This window comes from Bos mutus, chromosome 22 (assembly GCF_027580195.1).
Source record: "Bos mutus isolate GX-2022 chromosome 22, NWIPB_WYAK_1.1, whole genome shotgun sequence".
Lineage (NCBI taxonomy): Eukaryota > Metazoa > Chordata > Mammalia > Artiodactyla > Bovidae > Bos > Bos mutus.
Window position 1 is genome coordinate 46,298,974 of NC_091638.1, and position 22,720 is coordinate 46,321,693.

At 43.0% G+C, this 22,720-nt stretch overlaps 1 protein-coding gene across 1 annotated transcript in view; it reads right to left on the reverse strand.

Moving 5' to 3' along the window:
* CACNA2D3 (calcium voltage-gated channel auxiliary subunit alpha2delta 3) overlaps positions 1 to 22,720 on the reverse strand; it is a 901,045-nt gene that overhangs the window by 84,696 nt on the left and 793,629 nt on the right. Inside the window, exons 28-29 of the mRNA XM_070359574.1 lie at positions 5,276 to 5,337; positions 3,978 to 4,022 (exon numbers count right to left, since the gene is read on the reverse strand). Of these exons, the coding sequence (XP_070215675.1) occupies positions 3,978 to 4,022; positions 5,276 to 5,337 (107 nt within the window). The remainder of the gene's footprint in view (positions 1 to 3,977; positions 4,023 to 5,275; positions 5,338 to 22,720) is intronic.

The window sequence follows — 22,720 nt, forward strand, 5'->3', positions numbered from 1 at the left end:
CCACTCTCATCTGGTATGGAAGAAACAGAAGTGACAGTATGCAACAAAGATTGTCAACCTTGCAAGGATGTTGTGTCACTGAGGTAGAACTGGGTCCCTTAATCTGAAAGGTGTCATTTAGTTTTCATTACAGGCAATATTGTTACATTAGGGATATTCAGTCACTGTGATGACTTCATAAACATCTCCCTGCCAACAAGCACTTGGATTAAATTATTGGGAAGTACGGTGGAATGGAGTAAGGCCCCTGAAGTTAAGTGAGCAGAGTGCTGTGTTATGAAAGAATCAGAGTAGAATTAGCTAGATTCTAGTCTGGATAAATTGTTTTCTCTATGTCTCTTTACAGTAGTTAATTGTCTTTTCCATTCTCCCTCCTCCAGTAAAAGGAAATAGAAGAGATATTTTGTCGGCTTTCCCTCACTATGCTACTTCTGCCCCAAATTAAGCTGAACTTCTCAGGAGTCTGTCCATCCCTTTGTGACAAGGGCAGAATGACAGGCTGAAGGGCTTGGGCAAAGCAGGAACTCTAAGTTTGACAGACATGGCAAGCACCCATTCCACAGCCACCTGTGACAAAACATTCAAAGATGAAGTTGTCTGGAAAAGGCAGAAATAAAGAGCTGGTGACGGTTGCCTTAAAAGGCAACTTTCTTCAACTCTTTGTTGCCTCAATATTGTTCAGAAAGTCTGATTTCTGGTCTCAAAAGCAGGTTAGGTAAGATACCTGAGGTTAGAGCCCCAAACCAGGCCATGGTAGTTGGGCTGTCACAGATAGTAAGGAAAACTGGGGAGGAAGAATATCGAAGTGAGAAACATTAGCACTAAGCTGTGTTCCCTGGAAGGTGGTATTAGCTCTGAGGCTAAGATACTAGCTTGAGAATCAGAGACTTGGACACTTGGAACCAGCATGACTTTGAGAAAAGCCTTTTAACACTCCCAGTCTCAGTTTCCTTATCTGCATGATGGAGACAGCAACAACTATTTCAAAGAGAAGATTAAGTAGGCCAGCGAGTGCAAATTGCTGAGCATGGTGCAAGGTGCGTTATGAGTCCTCAGAGAACCATGTTTGTGTCTCTTCAGCACCTGCTGTGTGCCCTCTTTATGAGTATCTTTTGGAGACAGAAGTTGTCACACAGTTTGTAGCAAGAGGTTGTGGAGGCAAGTCAGCTGATAAGCACATGTGCTCATCTCCCCTTCTAACCAGTTAGCTCCTGGAGGACAGGGTCTATCTCTGACTCTGCATCCCATTGACTCCTGGGGGCTGGAGGTACCAGGGATGTCAGGAGGGCTCAATAAATAGGTCCTGAAGGAAGAAGTCAGCGTGAGACAGGTTGCCTCTCAGGTTCTGAAGTTAACAGTCCCTTGGGTGGAATGAAGCTCCTTAAAGTCCTCAGTTAGGCCCATGGCCAGGCCCTCCATGAAGAGGTATCTATAAGCCTGGAAGACATCTGGCCAGACTGACTCCACCCAGGAGCCCAGGACACTCAAGTCAAGGGCCCAGGGAGGCCACTGCAGGGGGAGACAGAGGGACTGGATCAGATCCGAGGCAAAGTGTGTCTGATAAGTGTGTGGGAGTTGTGCCAGGTCTTCAGTAGAGAAGAGAAGCCAGAAGCACGTGAACTTAATGAGCCCCCACAGCTGTTTTTAATGGGGACCTGATCACTTGAGGGCAGTTGGGGGAGTGGAGGGACATGGTCTCAAAGACTTAATTAAAAGCTATGAAAGGGAATGACACATGGAAAGAGTCTGCTGAAAGGATGGAAAGGGGCCTGGCTTTTCTTTTTAAAACTATGTCAACTAGGTGCCTGAAGCCAAAACTTTAGAATCAAAATGGGAAATGGATGATAGCTTTAAAAAGTGCAAAATGGGGATATTTGAGCATCAGATCAAGTTCAGCGATCCAGCCTATGCCACACTTAATTTTCAAGGTATGAACCTTCAAAATGATATCTTAATGAGGCTCCATCCCCAAGGCTATTAAAGCAGATATTAGTACTGAGGAAGATATCCTACCTTGTGCTTGCTATGCCCAAGGGACTAAAGTTTGTATGTGGCTTCCACCTGAGGTTTTAGGTTCAGGCGAACCACTACATGTGTCTGCAGACATTTTCATTTGATAGCTAATGTTTATTGAGGGCTTACCACAGGACAGGAGCTGTGCTATAAAGTTTCCATATACTATCTCATTCATCCTCACCATGACTCTGGGGGTGTTTCTATCCCCAGTGTATAGCTGAGGAAACTAAGGCAAGGCTTATTACTTTCAGAGCCACAGTTGGAAGCTACTCTGCCTGCACAGCCTGTACCTTTAACCGCTGTGCTAGACCACCTGTGAAATGAGTCACTGGATAACTAACATACATTGCACTTTTCTAGCTCTAAGTGGGAATCCATTTCCACTTATTTTTATGTATGAAAATGCACAGAGGCAGTATTAGGCTGTGGGAAGATGACCACCTCTGACTTTATTCATTAAATTGTTCAACCAACTGTTTGTCCATCCAATCAATCAACCAGAAACCAGTCAGTCAACCAACCGACTATCCAAAGCACCATCAGTCCCACCAGCCAACCAACCATCCATCCAGTCACGCAACCAACCATCCATCCAGTCACGCAACCAATCAACCAACTGTCCTCCGTGCTTCTAACACAAGTTGGAGTTAGCAGCTTAACACAGGGCCTCGTAACACTGATTAATCAATGCTACTGTTGAGCTGTGTGGTTTTGAACTGAGCATTACAGTAAGACAAGTAATGCCTCAAAAACAGAGGAGAGGTTTGAAGCCACTTGACTAGCCTATGAACGGCATTCCCAAACTTACTGAAAGGGTACTGGTCATAAAACATCACAGGGTACTCTTTCCTTTGGGAAAATTATTTTTGATCTAATGGTCAGGAAAAGTCAGGCTTTTGCTTTTACTCTTTGAATAGTAGTAACTCATACAGCTATTATGATTCTTTTTTAACTGCCGGATATTTAAGGACTGAGCATTTTGTACTTTACCTTCAGCCCATACTCCCTCTTTTATATTTCTTTACTTGCCTTTTGTTTGCCTATTTTTTTTTTTGAAATATACTTCTAATCCATATTTTCTGTGTTGGAATTATGTTTGGTTAGGACAGCAGCAGGATTTATTTAATCCCTGTGGTAACTAGAAGGAATGTAAATGAGTGATCATTTATAAGCTCCACTTTATGTATTGACTAATGGTTTGGCTGACTCAGAGAGAGAAGGCTGCCTGAGCCAAGGTGAAATGCTACTTCACATGTGGTTGATCTAAGATGTGGGGCAGAAGGTACATGGGACTGGATGCTATAAAAACTTAAATCTGATGGTCAAACTTGGGACAGTGGTATATCTTTTTTATTCTACTGCTCATGTGTGGAATTCAAATTTGTCCTCCCAAGACTGAGGGAGTGAGATAAGGAAAAAGAAAGAAGGGAGGGAAAGGGAGTTGTAGAAGGGAAGCAGTATGCTAGAATGCAACATGCTGAGTTTTCAACGCTTAGATTTTTAAGCTTCTTTATTACATGAAATTAACCAAGACATTTAATTTACCTGATGCTCAGTTTCCCCCTTTGCAAAGTGAGACATATATTCCAATCCATTTTACTAGGTGGTTAAGAAGATGAAAAGAGGTACCACATTGGTAGAAAACTCTGAGAATTGTAGTGAGAGTTTCAAATGTCAGTAATTTGTATTGTGTTCTATAAAACGCCAAAATCCCAACAGTGCTGTTCATGGGACATTTAAATTATACTTTCCCAGCTCTCCAAAACTATCTGATTGGGAGAAGAAAGAGAAAGAAACAAAGCAAATGTCCTTGGGTTTTTGGAGACTGGTTCACAGCAACCTCTTAGATCTGGCTCTGTGAGACATTCCCCCTGTGAGAAAGCACCCTCAGTCATTCCGCCACCACCCCACCCCTGCCCCAACTTGATCAGAGCAGAGACAGGCCCAGGAGACCATCATACCTCGTCGTCACAGCTGATTGAGCATTTGCCATCCAGAGAGGCGCACTGTGAGGTGAGACGGAAACAAAAGGAAACATGTCATTTGGACACACCAGCATCTGCTAAGGCTGCCATCAGGTTACTGAAGGGCAGCCCATCAGAGTCCTCGCCTGTTTCATCCGAAGGGAATGCTCCAGGATGAATCTGCCCATCCTCTCTAGGATGAGTACCAGCCCCAGACAGTAATATAAAAGCTAATCTGGGGGACTTCCTTGGCAGTCCAGTGGTTAAGACTTCGCTTTCCAATGCAGGGGTTGCGAGTTCAATCCCTAGGTGGGGAGGTAAAACCTCATATGCCTTGCAGCCAAAACACCAAAAACATAAAGCAGAGGAATACTGTAACAAATTCAATAAAGAATTTTTTTTTAATTTTTAAATTTTATTTTATTTTTAAACTTTACAATAGTGTATTAGTTTTGCCAAATATCGAAATGAATCCGCCACAGGTATACCTGTGTTCCCCAAAAAGACAACTTAGGAGTAACCTGGTTCTTTTTCATTTTAATTTATGTTGTCCATGTTAATTTATGCTTTATTCAATAGTGATATCTTTTTAAGACCTCAAATCTTTCTGTAACAAGAAATATAATTAAGTATTTATTTAATTTTAAATTATTTCCCACTGACTTTTTAAAAACTTCTGTGTTCTTGATGCATAAATTCCTAAAGTATTTTCATTTGAAAAACTATATACCATCTCAACATATAGACTTGGACAGATGGAAACATCTTATGTGTTGCCATTCCTGCTGAGTTACTGAACAAACACCACTGATATTACTTCGTACAGAATACACAGTGCAAGTAAAGAATGTTCCCAGATTATCCAAGGCAGAGAAGCCCTTGGCCAAAGAAAGCAGATGCATGCTTAGTATAACCCAGCTATGCAGAATCCTTCAAAAACGAAATAAAGAGACTCACAAATAATTGGGCATCATAAGATTTTTGAAAAGTCACTATGCAAATTCGCAAAAGTCCCTGATATTTAGAAGAAAAAGTTCTCTTTACGGTGGTCACTATTTTGATCTCACAATTACAGCTGTTTTCAGGAGCAAACTCTCTGCTTTCTCAGCATGTGGTGTCTCACATGCTGTCAGTCCTTTACTTTGCACTGAAATGAAAGGTAACCTGAGCAGCCCAGCAGTTCATTTTACAAACATTCATCGGAAATCTGGCACTTTTGGGCTCTGGGTACTCAAATGTGAACACCTATATAATAACAGTGTTGCTAATGCTTCAACATGCTGATTATAACTTACCTGTCTGCTGGCAGTCCAGAACTTCCTTTGGAAAAATTCAAGTTTCATCTGAATGCCTACAGCTGGGACAAATTATAAATGAAACAAGGCATTAGAGATCTCTTTACACAATTATTTAAGATTATCATAGAAAATTATCTGTCAAGGCAAGATGCTGATGTAAGCATATCAGATAAGAACACTTAAAAACTAAATTTACAGTGAAGCATACAACTAAGACATTTTATTGTTCAGGTAAGGAATGCTCAAGGTTACCTACACTCATATAACTTTTGACAGGACAGACTGAGCACAGTGCACATGGCTCTTTGGAGAGATGTTACTTGAGTGTTTCTAAAATTCACACACTTGTGGTCAACACTCTGCCCAGCACAGCTGAAAACAGGAATAGAAGTAAAAAGGATATTCAGAGGATCATGGTTTTTTCAGAGTTTCTGTTTCTGTCATTAATGCATAAACTTCTGTACCTAAAGGTATATTCTGCAAGTGTTTTGAGATATGAAATTTGAAAAGTTACTTGTCATGGGTTGATGTTTGCAAGTGAGTCCCTTGGTCATGATGTGACTTAGTTTAACTGGTCCCCAGTATCCACATCTCAATGATCTTCTCTCCCCAGGAACTCTGTGGAATTATATAGTTCTTTGCTTGTCTGTTAAAAGTTCCCTAAAGCAAGAGTGAAAGCTACTTCCAGTGAGAGAAAGGTACAGAAATGGAGGAGGTTAAGAAAGTGCTTTGAGATTTTGGGAAGAAGAATTCGAGGGAACCTTAGAATTATGCCATGAACAAGCTCACAATATTTCTCTCTATGAAGTCAAGACAAAGCAACTCTTACAACCATTAGGAAAAGTACTCAAGTCAGAGAAAAAAGTTCATCAGATGGCGAGAAAACTCTAGAGGAGATGGAAAGAAAAAATGAGATTGTCCTAGAAACACTATACTCCCCACAAGGGGCACCATTTAGCCCTGGGCAGTTATGCAAACTTCAATCCATGCACATAACCTTCCCAATTTTTGCCATATCTGCACACCACCATGGCTTCCCTGGTGGTTCAGTCAGTAAAGAATCTGCTTGCAACACAGGACACCTGGGTTTGATTCCTGGGTCAGGAAAAACCCCTGGAGAAGGAAATGGCAACCCACTCCAGTACTCTTGCCTGAAAAATCCCCTGGACAGAAAAGCCTAACGGGTCACAGTCCATGGGGTCTCAAGAGTTGGACATGACTTAGCCACTAAACCATCACCATCACAGTATTGTTATTTATCTTTCCACACTTTCTTCTTTTGCTGAAATACCTACAGTAACTTCAATCCACATAATGATATCTAGTAAAAGAAATACATGATTACCAACCCCCCCAAAATTCACTCATATAGTTTTACCTTGCCACCGTGTTAGATGCCCCCTGACACCTCCCACCTTGGGAAAACATTGCTGTGCTGGCTTCAGGAACTTGAAGATTCATGAAGACCTTGGGTTGTTACCCTTGTTATTACCAACTGCATTTCTACTTCCTAAACAAATCTTTGAAGCAAGACCTGAGAGTCATATTTAACTATGACATGTACACTTAGACTTATCTATCTTTGCACTCAGAATTTCAAGTTAAGCATAGCTGCAACACACAGAATGGAATTCTCTGAAAGGTACCATGTCAGTACTCTGGGTTCATCCTGCTTTGCCTTAAGTGACTACCTTCTGGACCATAAGCTCCCTAGGGACAGGGACACGTTCTTATTCCCCACTGGATCCCTGCCTCCAGCATGGGGCCAAGCACATAGATGGCCTATTGGTAAATGCTTGCTTTTTTAGAAAAACCATTCAGGTGATAGCATAGTCAGTACCTAGCTAGCTAGCTAGATAGAAGAGTAACATCAGTGTGAATTATAATCATACCCAAATAAAGGTTTTTCCGTGGCAGTTCTCAACACATTAGAACCATATGGGGAACTTAAAGAAAATGTTCTGATGCCTGGTGCCTTCCCCCTCCACAGTGGGGGAAAAAAAAAAAGTGAAAGTGTTAGTCACTCAGTTGTGTCTGACTCTTTGCAACCCTATGGACTGTAGCCCACTAGACTCCTCTGTCCATGGCAAGAATACAGGAGTGGGTTGCCATTCTCTTCTCTAGGAGATCACCCCGACCCAGGAATCAAACTCGGTTCTCTTGCATTGCAGGTGGACTCTAACATCTGAGCCACCAGGGAAGCAACCCCTGCCCTCTACCCTGCACCGCCCACAGTAAGACCGTTTAAATCAGAATTCCTGGAAGTGGAGTCTAGGCACAGCTATTTTAAAAAAGCACCCCAAGTGATTTGAATGTGCAATCAATTTGAGCACGGTTACTCTACAGGTCTTACTAAAGAGAGTAAGTTGTCCATGGAGGAACTACCACAATATGGGCCATTTGGTCAGACTACAGCAGAAGCTGCTCTTCCTAACTCTGGAGAAAATCTCAGAGAATACCTGTAGGAAGCTGATATTGAAGCCTGAAGATAGTCACTGCAGTTTCAAATGAATCTTGTCTTCCAAAATGCCTGACAAGCCATATCACTACTGGAGACGAGCCAACTGAGGAAGCTGTAAATCAAGGTGCTGGCTGGGTTTCTGGTCAGATCCACCAGCAGGCAGGGGTGAGAGTGTGCCCTGGATTTAAGAAGGGGCTTGGACCAAGTATCTCTGGTTCTACTAAAGATAGGGAGGGATGGCAGAAGGCTGACTTCCATGCAGAAGGCCTCAGGACTGTTGAAACATTCAATGACTGGTACTTAATATTTTCACAGGCCCAGGTCAGCAGTCACAGCAGGCTTCGAGACTCCACAGGATAAAAGCAGAGGCTTCCCTGAAAGAGTCACCCCACGGTGACCTTTCCATGATGTTTCTAGTCCGAGCAACCCAGAGCTGCCCCTGGCCCACCCATCATCTACTGAGTTCCCCTGTCAGTCACCCGTGCCCTTTCTGAGCACCCTTCCCATTCTCTGAGGGAGGCCCCATTTTCACCTCTCTAATGAAGCGAGCTGCTCCCTCCTGGGTGTTTATCCATCTAACATACTTGCAGCCTGCTATCATCTGCCCCTTTCGGTCTGTACCCCAGCTCCTCAGAGTGCTTTAATCTTGCCTCATGAGTCAGTCCCTCCATCCCATTAATCATGCCTGCTGCTTCTCTCTGATCTCCCTCCAGCAGGCTGCATCCTCTCCCTGGTCCTGATGCCCTAAACTAGACATTGCTTCCCTCACTCCTCATTCACTCCCTGTCTGGGCCATGAGGTCGATGCCAAAGGACTCCCAGACAGTCCTGACTACAATGGATCTGCACTGTTTTGCCCTGGCTGTGTTTTTGTTGCCCCCTCCAGCAACTGTGGCCCATGGTTTCCCCCTTCTGAGTCTGTAGTTTGTTCACCTACAAGTTAATATACTCCAGTACTCTTGCCTGGAAAATCCCATGGATGGAGGAGCCTGGTGGGCTGCAGTCCATGGGGTCGCTACGAGTCTGACTGAGCGACTTCACTTTCACTTTTCACTTTCATGCATTGGAGAAGGAAATGGCAACCCACTCCAGTGTTCTTGCCTGGAGAATCCCAGGGATGGCGGAGCCTCGTGGGCTGCCGTATATGGGGTCGCACGGAGTCGGACACGACTGAAGAGACTTAGCAGCAGCTTGGATTAAGAGATTCACAAGCCCATGGGTGGGCCAACTTCATGACCAATTGTTCAGTGGCCTTTACACCAAGATCTAAGCTGAGTAATAAGGGGAATGAGACCACACACTCCCTCAGAGTCTACCTGGGGAGTAGTCACATGGTAAAAGCAACATCAGAGGCTTAAACAGAGGACTGTGGAGCATAAAGAATGGGGCGGACTTGGCCTGGAGGAGCTGACAAGAACTTTGTATCAGATAAAGCATGGAGATCTGACTCATAGGAAAAAAACAGAGGAAAGATGGGACTCAAGTGCAGAAACAGCACAAGCAAAAGGGTAGAGCCTTTTAAAAAACCATACTGTCTTCTGAGGCTTCAAAGAATGGGAGTGGGGAACTTGGTTGTGCAGGCTGAGGTCAAATGGAAAATGTCCTTGAATGTCAGGCCAACAAACCTGAAGAGTACCCTGTAGGTCAGGAGTTGGTCCAAGGGCCAAATTCACCTCTTTTTGTCAATAAAGCTTTATTGGAACACAGACAGCCTTATTTGTTTATACACTGTCTAGTACAATGGCAGCATTGAGTGGTTGCAACAGGGGCTGAATAGCCAACATAGCCTAAAGTGCTTACTATTTGGTCGTTTACAGAAAAAGTTTGCTGGCACCTGCTTTAGGGCTGGAAGAGCCATTAAAGATATTTCAGTAGACAAGTGAAAGGATCTCAGATCCATATTTTAGAAAGTCCACAATGAACGCCTTGAACAAGAAGTACTGGGGAAATGACCTGGACAGTGGGAGATGAGAGCGAGATGAGTTGAGTTATGCAGCCACAGCCACTGGCTGCATCTGGCTAGTTATTTAAGTACAAACTGATTTAAAGCAAAAAACAACAAGCAAACAAACACCAAAAACCCTTTAAAAACCAGAATAAAAATTCCCCATCACAAACAAAAATGCTTAAGGGCATCCCATGCCAATTTTATTCAGAAAAACCAATATAAGCTTTCACAAACATAAATTTAGCTTCTCACTATTTTCATTTCTTGTTTTTTTTCCCCTTTTTTCAACTTTTAACTTTTTCAACTTTTACCATGTGACTACTCCCCAGGTTAACTTTTTAAAAAAGAATCATAATTATTTTAGCAAGTCCCCCCCTTCCTCCACCCCCACACATCCTAAATGGAACCTGAGATATTTGTCATGCCCATCTATCCTGTTCTTTCAACATTTCAAACCATAATGGTATATTCTGATTCAAGTCAATCTTGCTAATTTAATAAGAAAAACAAGGACTGAAACGGTTTTAGCGAAACCCAAGTCCCAAAGAGAATGCAGAAAATTAAAACACCATTCCTGGAGTTTGAAATTTTTTAGACAGTCCAGAAAATCATCAACATATTTTTCCTGGAATTCATGGGGCTCCTAACTTCCATCTGATTGCAAAGGCTCCATGGTTCCCTATCAGGAACTTTCAACACAAGGATGGAGACAGAGTTCCCTTTCCATAAAAGCATCTGGTGGTTCCTTATTCACCTCCCAGGGGCAGAACACACCTAGAAAAAAAGTGTTCTTTAAGATCCTTCCCAGCACCCTAATATTGTGTAAGTGTCCTAGGTCAATGACCCTAAGATACTGGGATGGTCTTTGGAAATAACAACATAGCAAAGTCATTTTTACGAGAAATGCCACCCCAAAGAGCCCCAGAGCCTTTCACGTGAAATATTCATGCATTGACAGCACTGACATTTCATAATTTGGCTTCAATTAGTCGGTTACTATTCCTTAACACACCTCAATCCTCTAAAGAACACCTGGGTACTCATTTTCAGCTTAGCGATACAGATTACAGAGCTTCCGTGTAACCTTTCCATTCAGTCTTCTTTTTTCCTCAACTTTCTAACATCCTTTCTATCTATTTTTCCCCTCCTTCTCTTCCTCCCATGTTTTTCAGAAATCAGGTACGAGCTAGGTGGTCAATGGATTGAAATGAAGACATGAGGGATGCAACAGCCAGGGATGGAGGCCTGGGGAGGGTGGTCAAATCACTGAAGAAAGGTTCACCCTTCAGGATGCTCAGAGCTGACAGACAAGAGCACAGAGCATCACTCAAACACCCGCACATACAGGCACTTCATTTGCAGAATGTCAGTGATTGTTGCTCACTCACTAAGTCACGTGTCTGGCTCTTTGCAACCCCACGGACTGCAGCATGCCAGGCTTCCCTGTCCTTCACGGTCTCTCGAAGTTTGATTAAATTCATGTCCATTGAGTCGGTGAAGCCATCCAACCATCTCATCCTCTGTTGCCTCCTTCTCCGGCCTTCTGTTTCCCAGCATCAGAGTCTTTTCCAATGAGTTGGCTCTTCACATCAGGTGGCCAAGTACTGGAGTTTCAGCTTCAGCATCAGTCCTTCCAATAAATATTCAGGGTTTATTTCCTTTAGGATTGACTGGTTTGATCTCCTTGCAGTCCCAGGGGCTCTCAAGAGTCTTCTCCAACAGCACAGTTCAAAAGCATCAATTCTTCAACGCTCAGCTTTCTTTATGGTCCAACTCTCACATCTGTACATGACTACTGGAAAAACTACAGCTTTGAATATACGGACCTGTGTCAGCAAAATGATGTCTCTACTTTTTAATATGTTGTCTAGGTTTGTCATAGCTTTCTTTCCAAGGAAAAAGTGTCATTTAAATTCATGGTTGTGGTCACCATCCAGTGGTTTTGGAGCCCAAGAAAATACTGTTAATGTTTCCACTTATTCCCCATCTACTTGCCATGAAGTGATGGGACTGGATGCCATGATCTTAATTTTTTGAATATTGAGTTTGAAGCCAGCTTTTTCACTCTCCTCTTTTACTCTCATCAAGAGGCTTTTTAGTCAGTGGTTTAGTACACTGGAATTGGGACCAATTGCTGACCTCAAAGGCTCTAGTCCCACATTGTCCAAATTGGTGGCCACTAGCTACATATAGCTATTTAAATAAAAATTAAATAAAATTAATTATTTAGTTCCTAAATTGCATTAGTCACATTTTAAGTGCTAAATAGCCACAGGAGGCTAGTGGTTACTGAGTGTACTGGACCCAACAGACCCAGAACATATTCATCACCTCAGAGAGTTTAACTGGAGAGTCATCACTGATAACAGGAACACAGCAGAGGAACTGAAGACTGGTTTCCCTTGAGAATTAAACATACATTCCCCACAGATCTGTCCAAGCTACCCACTCCCTGGAGGTGGAAGAAATGAGGATGACTTATGTATGAAGGATCTAGAGCAGACAGACCTGCCCGTGTGAGAAGACCTGGATTTGCAAGGGGAAGCTGGTAATTAGTTTGAGAGAAGCCCAAAGAAATCAACGCAATACGCTCAGTGTGGCTACCACCCCCAAGATTTATTTATTTTGCTTTATAAAATTTGAGAATACAAATTACATTTCCAGTGCTATTATATTCAAATGCATTCAAGATGAAATCATGCATGCATCTCATATCAGGTTAACAGACATGCATTCAAGTGTAATCCGAGACTCACCAAAGAACAATGTTACATGTAAAATTAGAAATAAAATAACTTTTTCATATTGTATTCATTTAGAAATAATTTTCTGTGGGCTTGGCCTCAACTTGCAACATACTCCTAAGAGCACAAATCTGGTTTGTAAAACAGTGCTCACCATGCTTGGCACGCAAGCTCACATAAACACCCCTACCTCCATTTGCCCAGTTCCCCAGCCATGTGATATATTCACATACAAATCCAGGAGACAGAAAAATAATCCTACTGCCATCAACAAATTATAAACAGGAAAATATTTACCAAGAGCTCTTGTTGTGAACCCTGCTTCTAAGACAGCTAAGTACCCTTGGATACATCACTTCACTTCTCTGTCTCTACAAAGAAAGTCACATGAACAGGACTTCTGTGGGATGGGGATAAATAATACAAAATAAAATTACCTGTATCAAAACTCTAAAGGTTTGACAGTGTTGTCAACATTCATATGATGATTTAGTCCTAGTTTTAACCCTTTATGTATTTCATCATCAAGTACACTTTTCACCCCAATATATTGATACTCAACAGAAAATTCAACTACAATAAATTCATATTATCCACTACTACCAAGGTCCTTGAGGATGTAATGTTAGGGGGTAAACAGTTTTTCCAGTGGTCATGTATGGATGTGAGAGTTGGACTGTGAAGAAAGCTGAGCGCCAAAGAATTGATGCTTTTGAACTGTGGTGTTGGAGAAGACTCTTGAGAGTTCCTTGCACTGCAAGGAGATCTAACCAGTCTATTCTAAAGGAGATTAGCCCTGGGTATTCTTTGGAAGGAATGATGCTAAAGCTGAAACTCCAGTACTTGGGCCACCTCATGCGAAGAGTTGACTCATTGGAAAAGACTCTGATGCTGGGAGGGATTGGGGGCAGGAGGAGAAGGGGATGACAGAGGATGTGATGGCTGGATGGCATCACCGACTTGATGGATGTGAGTCTGAGTGAACTCCGGGAGTTGGTGATGGACAGGGAGGCCTGGCGTGCTGCGATTCATGGGGTCGCAAAGAGTTGGACACGACTGAGCGACTGAACTGAACTGAAACAGTCTACAAAATTATAATACATTTGTAGGGGGTGAAGGGGAGGGCCATGTGAGCACTGGCAAAAAGAAGCAAAAAACAGAAGGCAAGGATTCTTTTTCAGCTGAGTAAGCCTGAAATGGACTTTCTCCCTTCAGGATTAATGAAAGATGTGGTCCACTCTTCAAATACTATCACTCACCCTTTTTAGAATTGCGATTACTCGTGCATTCTCAGGGCAAGGTTAGCTAGATCAGCATACAGAATCCAAAAGAGTTACCGTCCCAACACTGCCACTGTCCGCTCCATGTGCTCCTCAGCCAGGTTACCTGGTCACAAAGTTTCCCAAGCGACTTGCTACTGCTGGCAGCATGCGGCCAGTCATTTCATCCCGGTGCTCAGGCAGAACATCAGGTTCCAGAGCTTTTCTGGGCTGGCTTGGCCCACACACAGGAGTGTTTTCTCCTAACTGATTCCAATCCATGGGTAGGGATATGGTAGAGAACTATATTCTTATTAGAGAAAATAAAACTCGAATAAGTTAATAAATATGTGCTAAGGATTTCCTCTGTATTTCATCACTTGGGAGTGAAACAAGTTTTCTTAAAACCCAAATTCTATAAGTAAATACTGGCCATACATTCTCTCAACCAGAAAAAGAGCTCCTGACTGGTCGTATTCCTCAAGCAGGGTAGTGGCTCTTCTTACACGTTGTCCTCAGCCCTCCTCTGACAAAGTCCCTGATCGCCCCTTCCTTTGTGCCCCACAGCAATGATGGCTAGCAGCGACAGTAACAAGGCATGGCACATTTGGCACATTTGGATTAAAACTCGCCTTAATTAACGGTCAACTGTCATAGATGTTAGCCAAGCCACATTTGTTTAAATGTTTTCTTCTGTTTGTTTTCAAAATAGTTAATTGCAAGTAGAACTAACAATGAATCTGAATGTCATTTTTTTGGAATATTTCATGATTAAGTGGGGGTTTGGAAAAAGGCCACTGTCCTGCAGTGTTGAGGAAAAGAAGCCTAACCTTGCTTACATCAAATACAAGCCCATTCCAGGGGTCTGCTAATGTCCAGGATAAATGACTTACCACATGAATAACCATTTAAAACTGTAATGTGAATTATGACATAACTCATCTGTTAAATATTTCATGTGAAGATTTTAATGAATTGCATGATGGAATGTTGGACAAAAAAGACAACTGAAATCCTGGGACTAATTTGGGCGAAACTGAGAACAGAGTATTCTCGTGGAAATGAGGGGGAAGAAAAGGCAGCTGCATTTATGTCCCCCTGGGTGTCAGACTGGCAAGCCCAAAGGCTTTCTTATAAGATTATAGGGAACCAAGAATGATCAGCAACAACCTTTTGAAAAATATTTAGATCAAAGCCGTATTTGTTTATTATAATCTTGATAAAGCCCAAACATTAATCTCCAAGGTATGGTATTATTTCAGAAATTAGGGGGGAAAAAACATTCTCACAGCAGCAGACACACCTCACATTTTAGCCTATGCCAAGTGAAGAAATACGATGATAAAAGGGGAGGAGGTATTTTAAATATAACCCCTAACCGATTGCATATTTCACTTCTGAAGTACACACTGTGGTGCTGGGGTGGAGGGGGGTAATCTTTCTTTTACATGCTTTTAAGTAACAAAGAGCTACATGATGTATGTCTGTGGTGAGAGAGAGGGAGGGGAAACAGGACTCATTATCACTCGATTGACAACATGATAGCAGAGGACTGTCTTTGAAGACTCATAGCTGCAGAGGCCTATTTTAATCTGGAACCGTCCCCACCCACTGTCCGTGACTGACTTCTGGGAATGTGTGTAGGAAGGCCTGATCCTTTCGCCTACACATTTCTTTCGTAATCACTTTGTTTTTGTCCTGTCAGAGCTTCTTGGGAGCAGTCACCTTCAGTAAAGTATAATAAATGACAATTATGAATGTTTCCTCCATTTAGATTCTAATTACTTGACAGAATCAATGTTGAAAAGAATTAGCAGGGCCGTGGAATGGAATAATAATTTTCTTTTCACCCCTGAGGTAATCTGGAAGCATTTTTCCAGACCTCATCTAAAGAAACCTATATTCCCTCAGCTTTCTAAGGCCACTGGAGCTGGCATCGAATAGTTTTTGTCAGATCATTTTATGCTCACAAAACTCTTTGAATAATATTATTTCAATAAGGTTTTCAAGCCAATACATTTTTAAAGTCAATTCCCATCCTTTCAAACTTTCAGAATAAAACATTTAAGCCTCAGGCTTCATTGTATTTTAATCAGGGTTACACAAATCAATGTCCATTAAGAAAATTATAAGTTTCCAAATTATAGCTCCCTAGTTAATAATTTCTTATTAGGTCACCACCTAATAACAGTTACCAAAGAGATTATAACAAAATCAGGGGTCAGATTTCCAAACATTTCAAAACCCATAATAGAATGGTCACAGATATTTGCCAAACACCTCTGACCTGGATGTTGATGACTGTATTTAATGCAAAGCAGCACTAAAACATCCATATGGGAATGTAAATTGGTGCAGCCACCATGGAGGCTCCTTAAAAAACTAAAAATAGAGCTACCATATAATCCAGAAATTCTACTCCTGGGTACACATATGGACAAAAAAGAAAACACTAATTTGAAAAGATACATGCATGCTAATGTTCATAACAGCACTATTAACAATAGTTAAGATATAGAAACAATCCAGTCCCGTCAACAGATGACTGGTTTAAGATGTGGTGTGTGTGTATATATACACACACATACATACATGCAATGGACTACTAGTCATAAACAGAATGAAACATTACCATTTGCAGCAACATTGGATGGACCGAGAGAATATCATACTAACTGAAGTACGTCAAACGCAAAAGACAAACATTATATGATATCACTAATACTAGTTTTCTAGTAGAATCTAAAAAGTAATACAAATCTACATACAAAACAGAAACAGACTCACAGATATAGGAAATAAACTTATGATGACCAAAGCGGACAGGGGAGACAGGGAGGGATAAAATAGGAGCATGAGATTAACAGATACAAACTACTAAACATAGATTAAATAAGCAACAAGGATTTACTGTATACCACAGGAATTACATTCAATATCTTGTAATAAACTACAATGGAAAATAATCTGAAAAGAAATATATATAACTGAATCACTTTGCTATTCACCTGAAATTAACACAATATTATAAATTAGTTAGATGGCAATAAAAAAAACCCACACGGATGGTTCATGGAGCTGGGGGGGGGAGGTGTCCAATTACTCAGATTCTCCAGCTCATGTTTTAGGGCACAGAGAAGGAAAGAGACACGTCCCAGCACACCAAGCTCATCTTAGGAAGTTCAAGTCCATTCCAGACTCCCTAAAACTCAGATCCCTTCAGGAGTGGGTGGAAACTGTGGTGAATGAGAGCCCACGCGGTGCTGGTGTCAAGGGAGCAGCTCAACTCAGTTCAGCTGATGCCCTGTGGGAATATCTTCTGGATACTGCTAGTTATTCTAATGCTGCCTGAGAAGCTGAGAATCTAAATATAATACACAGACAATTCACTGAAAAATTCACAGCACTCCGATAGGGTTACCAGATAAAATATTTCTGGTTTGCTAAGTCTGGCAACCCTACACTGAGGATCACATGGCACATCCCAGGCGATGACCTGGGGTGGCCTCTGTTGCATGTTTAGACCTGAGAGCACTGAGATAGCTTGCATTCTGCACAGAAATATCAGGACCGGAAACCAAGGTTGCCTCCATCAATGAGACTTTCATGATTTTACTATTTACTTCAGAAAATTCTTGACCAGAAAGATAAGGCTGGTGCTACTGCTGTTGCTAAGTCACTTCAGTTGTGTCCGACTCTGTGCAACCCCACAGACGGCAGCCCACCAGGATCCCCTGTCCCTGGGTTTCTCCAGGCAAGAATACTGGAGTGGGTTGCCATTTCCTTCTCCAATGCATGAAAGTGAAAAGTGAAAATGAAGTCGCTCAGTCGTGTCTGACTCTTAGTGACCCTGTGGACTGCAGCCTACCAGGCTCCTCCGTCCATCGGATTCTCCAGGCAAAAGTACTGGAGTGGGGTGCCATTGCCTTCTCTGAAAGATAAGGCTATAAACCAGTAAATGTACTTCATGATTTACTTGAGAACTTCCCCTAAATCAGCGCATCTCAACAACAGACTGATTAAGAACAAGAGAGGGCTCAACTAGGGAAACTGCTCACTTATCAAACAACTTTTTTGATTTATCAAGACTTGAGAGGTACACCATTCTTAAATTAACCCAGTCCCAATCAGATCCCCACACTGAGAGACCCACCCAGACTCCAGAACCCTATCACCTGCCCGACTTCCCTTTCTGGGATACCAGTAAGACCCTGTCAGGAAGGTGATCTTCCTGAGATAGGGAATATGGCTGATGTAGCTTGGTCCATGGACTCTTCTGATGGTCTTCTTGTCAACAGTCAAACTGACTTTATGTTGGTCAAAGCATTAATGTATATTTGGCATTAAATTATATTATGTATTATTTATTGTGTTTTATTCCTAACTGGCTAGTGTTAAGCTACTGGAGGGTACAGACTGTTTGTTTACATCTTTATTCTTTGTATCTAGAGAAGTACCCAGCCCAGGTAGGCACTTATGATACAAGTCAAAGGTATGAACAGGCAGTTGGGTTGATGCTGTGCTGATGGTGACATCAACTATTTTCAGACACTTTTCTCTCCTAGGAGACCTACCTCTGCCATCCAGGTATCTTTGGCTCTGTTCCGAGGGAAATGAAGACCCATGAATAGCTTCTCATAAAAGCATGGACATGAGATGTGAACAGATCTGTGTGTAGGACATATCTGCAGGTGAGGGAGGTGGGCTCTATAGTTTGTGTAAGGGACTGGTTAGGAGCTGGTAGCATTCATCCAACCAGGTGAGAGATTTTGGACTTCCACCCAGAAAGCAGCACCTGGGATCAGATGGTGCGGTGTATTCTTGTTTCTAATCTCTCCCGACTGAGTGAAGCCTGGAACCTTGAGTTTTTGCACTGTCACATAAACTTCATCTGTGTCTTGCCAGATACCATCCAGCTTTTCAATCTCAAGGGTCCATCATTTCAGTATGGTAAATTTCAGCATGTTTTGATTTTGCCTGTAAATGAATCATTTCATGAAACACGTTTCTCTGCTCACTAATTATGTCTTGGAATTACGGAAGACAGTATTAGGTAAGTATTCAATTAAGAGGGAGAACCTATAGGGTGAAAATCTAGTGACCTGGTGAGGGTGGGGAAAGCATTTTAGGCCACATGCAAAGTTCCAAGCTGAGAATAAGCTTGAAGTGTCTGAGATCTGCATGTCCAGTGCAAGTGAAAACAGCACATTTCCTCTATCTTTATCAGATAGCAACCAGGACCAAACAAGGAGGGTCAAACAAAATTCAGTGATCATTCTGGGGACAGCTCCTCAGAAGCAGAATTGCCCTCTTGATGGTGGGTGGGTCAATAAGACCATTATCCCAATCACTGTTCAGTGGCTCCATTTCATTTGACATGGAAAAGACAGCAACAGAAACAGTCAAGGGAAAGACCATGTGCTTATGAGTGTGCTCATGCAGGAAGGCAGCCTGGAAAGGCAAGACCAGCACACCCCTGGGCCTGGTTCCCTCTCTCTATCCAGACACCCATTCCAAAGTCAAATACGTGGGTGGCGATGTGCTCAGCCATGGCCGACCTAGACAAGGTCCTCCCACAATAGCTGCACACAAGGTGACTATGAGCAGGGAGGGAGAAGCGAATGGGAAGTATTAATGAGCAGGTTGGACAGCATTTTGGAGTAATTAAGCATTTTTTCCCCACTTCAACCTCTTGGAATCTCAAGAGCTTGGAATATTTGGGAATTAGACATGGGGTTAAGGATACCAGTTTTGTCCCATAATTTAATCAGGCAGATGTTGAGGATGGAAAAATCATCTTCTGTCATTAAATGATTGCTCTCAAACACATACTTGGCAATACTCGAGTCTCTTCTTTGGGTTCCTGAACTGGCTTTTCAGAACAGACTGCACTGATCATGTTTTGGTGCGGGGGCAGGGTGGACCATGGGGCAGGGCGGGTGCTTCCTTCTCTGACTTGGCAGGAAGTTCAAATCTGTCTCAGCAGGGTAGATACCACTGCAGAGGTCTTAAAGGTGAGCCAAGCTGCCTGACCTCAGTGCCCCTCTACTCAGGGATTTATCCCTTCTCCAAAGGTTCCTTGGCACCCAGTAGCTCTCAGTAAAGGCTGACTGACTGACTGAATGACTGAACAAGCAAATGCACTGTATTCCAGGCACTAGGCAGTTAATCAGTTGCCTCTCGTGCTTTCTTTGAGGGATAACACTTTGAAACACAGTCGTTACCAACATTCCTCCCAGAGTTTCCTGGCACCCCCTGGCTCTTCTCCATTCCCTCAGCTAAAGCATTCCATGCTTAGGGCCTCGGGGAAGGGAGGTACAGAGGAACCCAGAGAACAAAGGAGTCAATTCTGGATTTTTGAGTCCCCAAAGCTGAGGCCTAGAGGAATCTCAGAATTGAAAGGACAATATGGCAACTGCCTGGGCCAGTTCCTCCTCACCACCTGCCTCCAGCCCCTAAACTGACTGCATGGGAAAGACGATTCGACTGGAAAGTGAAGAGACTCCAAGGGAAGCCAGAGTGCTGGGGGCCCAGGGGAAAGGGCTGTGCGGGGATGTCCTCACAGGGGTCAGCCTTTCCCACTAGTACCCCGGGACACTGGAACTCAGTCACCACCACCCCTGCTACTGCCACCAGGGGCCACAGACAGAAAGCCCAGCCCAAGGCTCCCTGATGGCTCGTCAGTAAGGCCCAGAGTGCCGCAGACTGACTCCAGGGCCGCCCCGGGCGGCCATGAGGGGGTCATGCAGGGCGCTGACCTGCAGCTGAATCTCCAAGACTGATACATTGCTCACCCCTCACCAATCTGTCTGCTAAGGAGCTGCCATCCCTCTATCAGAGGCCCCAGATTAATTTCATTTCCTTGTCTGGACTCCTTATAGAATCCAAGTTACCCGCAAGGACCCTGGGCTTCAAACCACTATAGACTGTTTCATCTTTTTTGATAAAAGTTAAAGAAGCTGGACCTGATGTAATCTTAACTACCCAGAACACTATGAGGATTTGATAAAACCCTCACAGGTAGATATTATCACATCACCTCTGTTTCAATTCTGAGGACATGAAGGTTTCTGAGTTGTTAACCTAGAGGACATGGTAAAAATATTCTGATTTAGAAGATGGGAGGGACCCTGGGGGAATAAGATCTGAACCCAGATCTTCGTGACTTCAGAGAAGTTAAAAAAAAAAAAAAACCTAAAACAAATGACTAAAGGGAACCCCCAAAATCACTCAAAAAGAGTATGTACTTAATGAGTGTACATGCATGCTAAGTCACTTCAGTCATGTCCGACTCTTTATGACCCTGTGGACTGTAGCCCACCAGGCTCCTCTGTCCATGGGATTCTCCAGTCAAGAACACTGGAGTGGGCTGCCACGCCCTCCTCCAGGGGATCTTCCCAAACCAGGGATCGAACCCGTATCTCTTATATCTCCTGCACTGGCAGGTCAGTTCTTTACCACTAGCGCCACCTGGGAGACCCTTAATGAGTCTATCCCTGTAGGAAAGATTAACATCTGCTTAATATGAGATTGGTAAAATTATATCCTTTCTCATACATTTTACTCTATGTTTTGATTTTTCTTTCTGTTTCCTGTGAACTGATCAGTTTCCTGCAGGTCAGAAAAGAGTTTCTCAGGTGCTCCTGGCAACTGTCAACACCTCCAGGTGAAGAAAGAAGACAGCAGAAGTGGCTCCTTGACAACAACTCAGTGGCCAAAGGAAACCTGTACCCACCGCAGCGTGGAGACCACAGCCTTGTTTCTTAGGAGGCTGATGATAGGAGAAATGTCCCAGGACACGCAGGGCTGCAGGAGCTGGTCCCAGTAACAGAGGACACACACTCTGAGCCAGGCACCCAACAAACATTATCCCACTTAACTTTTCAGCAATCTCAAGGAGAAGATTTTTTTTTTCTTCCATTTTAAAGACAAGCTGCAGGCGGTTCAGTGACTTAACTAGGGCCACACAACTGCTCGGACTTGATGGAACTGGGATTTGAGCCCACAAGCCTGACTCAGGAGCCTGCTGCCTAGTCTCCTCCAAGGTTCTCCACAGGACTACATCACCCCCTAGGGGACTGTTTTGGAAGTTTGCAGTTTGATTGTCACAATAACTGGAAGGCCTACAATTCTGGAGACAGCCTGCAACAAAAAATGGTTCCAAGCCCCTCAGACTTCAAGTGCTCTGCCTGATAAGGATGTGCTTGGAAAACACGATCTGCAGCTGGGCCTTGAACTGAATTCTGTTTCACATCTAAACGCAAAGTATGCCTTGCACATGAAAATTTTTACAAATGCAACCTCAATCCTGTGAAAGAGAGAAATGAACACCCTCTGTCTTGCCTGAAACTTGACTATTTCAGAGAATCCCATCACCAAGGAGGCACACTTTGTAGTTAAGAGGGTCATAGAGCAGCCACTGCATTCACAAAGATTCCATGCAAGCTTCCAGCCTCTTCCTTCCATCTCTTCTTATAGTTCTGCCCAAATATTAACACACTAAAATATATCTTATCCTCTTAGGAACTACTTTTATTTCTTGATATTATAGTGGGAACATTATATAGATTATTTGGTGGGCAGCATGTAGGAAAACAGGTTATATTCTCTATCTCATTTGGGGACAGTAAAGGAATATTCCAAACTATGATAAAGAAGAATCCTTGGGTGAGATAGAACTGATACTATCCTGGCTTCCGTTTCTCCTCTGCTACTGAGTCTGGTGATTATTTCTCCTTTTCTCGGTATACTTCCCCCGCTCCCATCCAGCCACACAAACTCCTTGCTTTTGTCTGTGGCCCCCCTCTCTTGTTTTGCCTTGAAAGCATAGATTTGGCTAGGCCAAACCTCACATATCGCCGTGGCTTCCTCTGTGTTTCCCTTCCCGTTTATTTTGGCCTCGATCAAGGTGCAAGATATTGGTATCTGAGGCTCAGCTCAACGGATGGATTTCCCATCTTGGAGGCGGGCAATAAAGGAACAGTTCCTTCTGTGGGTGAGAGAATCGAGGCCCTAGATAAGGAACTGCTTC